Genomic DNA, 5151 nt, shown 5'->3' on the forward strand with positions numbered 1-5151 from the left:
CACAGTTTTTTTGTCTCCAGGCGCAAAAGGAGCTGGCTATGGCTATGCTCCCGCGGTGCTCGAGCGGCTGCCGGCTGAATGTGTCAGATGCTGCAGATGGAAAGGGGCGTGACACCTCTCCCCATGTGCAACGTTGGCCACACGAGCACCACGGGAGGACAAGACGCCGGGGCCTCTGGGACGCACTGGAATGTAAGCCGGCCGACTCCCTGCATTCAGGGGCGGGAAGGGGTGTGGGATTCTATTGAAGTCAATGCCACCGCAGCCATGCCTGCATTTCGGTCCAGTGCGATCTGCAAAAATAGTGCTTGCAGAATTTTTGCGGATCGCACTGACTGGAACAAAGGCACTAATGTGCCTGGGTTCCGGGAGCAGGCGATCGCACTGTGGCGTGGGGCTTGGCTGCGGTGCCATTGACTTCAATGCACCGCCACGCCCCCTCCTGCCCCTGAATGCAGGTGTTTTTTCATTGGTAGATCTCATTGAGCTTGTCATTTGAAAGGTAAATCACCAGATGAAAAATTGTGGGCACCCCTGCTGTACATGATCACATGTCCAGGAATAAATGTCCTTCCATTTCAGCTAGCGATGACAGCAACATAAAGACGCATACTGTATCTTTATACCTGGTGAAGCTGCAGTAAATTGCAACCCTTCTATCAAGTTGTGTTCTGATCCCACTGGACTGTGACTGTCCATGCTGGAAAAAAGTGCAAATAGACATATTCAGGCTCTGTATATCTGCAGCAGGCACTACCATATCCGGATGCTGGCAATCAATAGAAATCCTTCCACTTTCTGTGTGGGTGGCCAAAATAAATAAGATAATCCATATGGAGAGCATGGTGACAGGAGACAAACCCCATATGGAGCCTTTTCTGGAGGTGTGGTTTGGGTGGACACTATATCGAGCCCGCTATTAACTCCCTGAGAGTGACTTCAGAACACCACGTTGGGGCTGCTGTTAGTTCACATGCATGATACATTACCTTAATCTGGGTTGCCCTTTTAGTGCATGGCTTCTTTTGACAGAGCCTCCATCCACTGCTGGTAAAGCATTTAGAAACTGTCTGGAAAATCACACACAATCATACAGATATAATCATCAAGTGCTTATATGGAGAAGGGCCAACGTACTCTAAACCATCGGCAAATAATTGTATTATTATTTTTATGTTTTATTTAGATGCTTACAGGATAGGTGCATATCATTCAGATGATTCTTAATAATGCTGAGATGCCGGAGGGCCAGATTTACTCACTGTGCTGCCCCAAGGCCAGGTTCCTCAATGCACCCCCCCTGTATGCAGGCTTCATAAATGTGATCTCTGCGACATTGCTGAGATCACTTGTACAACACAAGCGACAGCTTCCCCGCTGTACATTTAGCCTTGCTTGCCTAAAGCAGGGCTAAATGTAGAAAACAACTACCCGCCTGGTTCCCAGAACTGCATTTCTCGGGTGTCGGGAGATAGCAATTCCACATCCCTCTTGCCCCTCTTCTCCCTGCTGCCCCGAGGCCGGTCCTCAGTTGGCCTTGTGGTAAATCTGGCCCTGGATACAGTACCACTGACAAGGATCTTGGGATTCTCACACAGGCGTGATGACAATATAAGAGAAAGTGAACTACACAGCGCAGTAACCAGGACCGGATTCCCGGCAAGGCCACCAAGGCACTGAGCAGAGGGGCGGCACAGGTTTGAAGTCTCCCGACGCCTGGAACATTGAGTTATGTGCCAGGGGGGGGGGGGCGCTTTGCCCAAACCCGGCCTTGGGACGGCAGGGAGGGTAAATCCGGTCCTGGCGGTAACACTTGCTTAATGTCCGTTTCTTTCTGGTCTGGATGAATTCATCGCAAGATCAGCCTGCAGTATTTCTCATCTGCACAGCACATGGCATCAGAGGGACTGTATTCCCTAGAAAAGCATATATATAGTATATTACTATGAGGTTTCCTGACCTGTTACCAGGGACAAGAAGCATATTCTATGAAAGGAAGAATATGTGTGTAACAAGAACGTTATGAAAGTGGCTAGGCATTAATGTAAACAAAACTACAGAATGTATATGAAAGAACGGTTCCCTACAGCCGTGTAACTGTACTATCTCCCTTTATTTTGTAAAACACTATGCAAGCTGTTGACACAATATAAATCCTAAATAATAATAATAATAATAATAATAATATTAATAATAATACATGCATGCAGTTAAAACCTCTGTTTATTGTACAAATTGTTAATCTGTATAACTTTGTTATTTTTGGTGGGCTTGCCAGTAGCTGTGCTGGGAAATTTTGGTTTTAAAAAGGTTCAAATCCTTGTCTATGTTTACATAGTTACATAGTATTTGAGGTTGAATAAAGAAACAGGTCATTCAAGTTCCACGTATTGTGTGTATGTTTTGGATTCTGCATGTGTATGAGTGTGTACGAGTCCCCGTGTGATCTTATTTTTTAAGAGTACCTGTACCCCTGTATGTTACGGTCTCTGAGGAAATTGTCCAAATGCATTTTGAATGATTCTACACTCTCAGCTGATACCACTGCTTGTGGCAGCGAGTGTCGAAGCCCTAACCGCTCTAAATAAAAAGAATCCCCTACGTCCTTTGTGGTTAAGTCTTTTCTCCACCAATTTTAGGTGGTGGCCTCTAGTCCTTGTTATGGAGTGTACCATAAAAAGTTTATTGCTGATGTTGCTATCACCATTGAACATCTTGTACATCAAAACCATGTCCCCTCTTAATCTCTGCACCTCCAGCCTGAACATATTTAGGTTTTGTAACCTTGTCTCATAGCTTTGGTCCCCCATCCCCTTAATTAGTTTAGTTGCCCTTCTCTGGACTCTCTCCAGCTCCAGGACATCCTTTCTGTGTATTGGTGAGCAAAATTGGACCCCATACTCCAGATGAGGCCGAACCAGCGATCTATAAAGTGGCAAAATTATAGATTTCTCTCTACAGTACATTCCTGTTTAATACAGGACAGGACTCTGCTCGCTTTGTGTTCCGCAGCCTGGCATTGCAAGCTATTGTTTAATCTGTGGTCTCCCAGATCCTTTTCCATTTCTCACTTCCCTAGTGGAGTTCCCATTAATGTGTATTCTGCTTGCCTATATTTAACCCCAAAGTGCATTACTTTACGTTTATCGACATTAAACCTCATCTGCCATATAGTTGCCCACTCCCCTATTTTATCCAGATCCTCCTGTAGTCTTATAGTGTCTAAGTCTGGGTCTATTACCCTCCCGATTTTAGTATCATCAGCAAACACGTAAACATGGCTATTCACTCCCTCCCAAATGTCGTTAATGTTTAAAAGGCCCCTTCACTTAAAGTCAGTGTTTCTTTTTGGCCTTACAAATAATATTCATCTAAAATAAAAGTTCTGCAACTCAGTTAAACATACAAACAGTGCTGATATTAACACAATTGTTGTGCAGCTCTCCTCTAGTGACAGTTCATGGAATAGACCTCCTTCTAAATAGAGTTTTCTGAAGAGCGCCTTTCAAGTTGCTGTTTCTCAGGCTGTATATAATCGGGTTTAGGAAAGGGGTGAAAACTGTGTAAAATATAGACATCAATCTGCCTGCCAGGAAATCCTTAGTTTTGGGGTGAAAGTAGTTGAAAAGAGCGGTGCCATAAAAGATGAAGACCACCGTGAGGTGGGACATGCAGGTGGAGTAAGCTTTCTGTCTTCCATGCTTCAGTTTAATTTTCAGGATGGTTTTGAAGATGTAGACATAAGAAAGGAAAGTAATGAAAAATCCAGTGACTGCAAAACTTACACCATCAATATATAAAATTACGTAATTGAGGAAAGTGTCAGAACATGAGAGCTGAATCAGCTGATAAAATTCACAGAACAAACCTGGGATGGTGGTGGAGTCAGGGAAGGAGAGTCTTAGTGTACACAGTGTGTGCACTGAGGAACAGACAAATCTGAAGAGCCAGAAAAAGAACGCCGCCTGAGCACACAAATGAAGGCTTATCATGGTTGTATAACGCAATGGATGACAAATGGCAACATAGCGATCATAGGACATCATCACAAGTATGAAGGACTCTGTGCAAACAAACCAGGTGAAGAAGAAGACCTGGGTGATACAAGTTGAGTATAAAATCAGCCGGTTTCCAGTAAAGATGTCAAAAGACACATGAAATATGGAAACGGAGGAATTGAAGATATCTAAAGCTGAAAGGTTTCCCAGGAAAAAGTACATGGGGGTCTGGAGATGAGGGACTGAGGCCACCAGGAAAATAATGAGAAGATTCCCAGCCAGTGTGGCCACATAGACCAGGAGGATCAGCAGAAATATCGGGATCTGAGAATCTTTGAGGTCCGACAGGCCGAGTAAAATGAATTCAGATTGAGATGTTTGATTTCCCATCATAACCAAATAATTCACTAAGAGAGGGAGCAATAATGTGAGGATTCAGGAAGACATTGCACTGGAGAAGACACTGTAAAGATTCATTAACACCAAGACATTTAAACCAAACAAAATAGATTTAATTAATTTTACATTTTAGATAAAATGTAATGCTCTGCACAGAATTCTAAAAAATCCTGTATATTCCACAGTGCTGTACAGAGAACACTGAGCCAGTCACATCAGTCTCTGCACAGAGGAGCTTACACTCTAATGTCCCCACCCCCACAGTCACATCAGTCTCTGTACAGAGGAGCTTACACTCTAATGTCCCCTCCCCCCACAGTCAAATCAGTCTCTGTAAAGAGGAGCTTACACTCTAATGTGCCCCCCCACAGTCACACACTATTATTATTATTATTATTATAGATTTATTTAGCTCTGGCATGTACAAGGAATCAATGACACTGGATCCTCAACAAAATATTGTATTCAATTTGCACATTTTAACACACAATTAGCAGTGGTGTTGGGACCAAGCATGGACCCTGTAAGGAAACCCTTAGGGAAGAAAACATGGGAACTTCCCTTATTGACCTTTCCTGTAGATAATGCCATGTTCAGGGCTGTGATGCTGATCCAGTGATTTTAGTGCTTCTAACTGACCTGAGTCAAGTATTCACATCAGGAGCTCTCACCTCACTCCAACTTTACTGGCTGCATGCTTATTCCAGGCTAGTGACTTGACACACTTGACCCAGAGACAGCTCAGCAGCTAGAA

General features: G+C 43.9%; 1 protein-coding gene across 1 annotated transcript; it reads right to left on the reverse strand.

The window, feature by feature from the left end:
• Positions 1-3458: 3458 nt before the first annotated feature.
• On the reverse strand, positions 3459-4388 carry LOC108797937 (olfactory receptor 5B12-like). Its single transcript, XM_018569627.1, has one exon. The coding sequence runs from the start codon at positions 4386-4388 to the stop codon at positions 3459-3461; it is 930 nt and encodes a 309-aa protein (XP_018425129.1).
• Positions 4389-5151: the final 763 nt, after the last annotated feature.

This window comes from Nanorana parkeri, unplaced genomic scaffold (genome assembly GCF_000935625.1).
Source record: "Nanorana parkeri isolate BGI_ZX_2015 unplaced genomic scaffold, ASM93562v1 scaffold1369, whole genome shotgun sequence".
Classification (NCBI taxonomy): domain Eukaryota; kingdom Metazoa; phylum Chordata; class Amphibia; order Anura; family Dicroglossidae; genus Nanorana; species Nanorana parkeri.

Coding starts and splice junctions, on each gene's coding strand:
- LOC108797937 (XM_018569627.1), bottom strand. CDS start 4,388: ATGGGAAATCAAACATCTCAATCTGAATTCATTTTACTCGGCCTGTCG.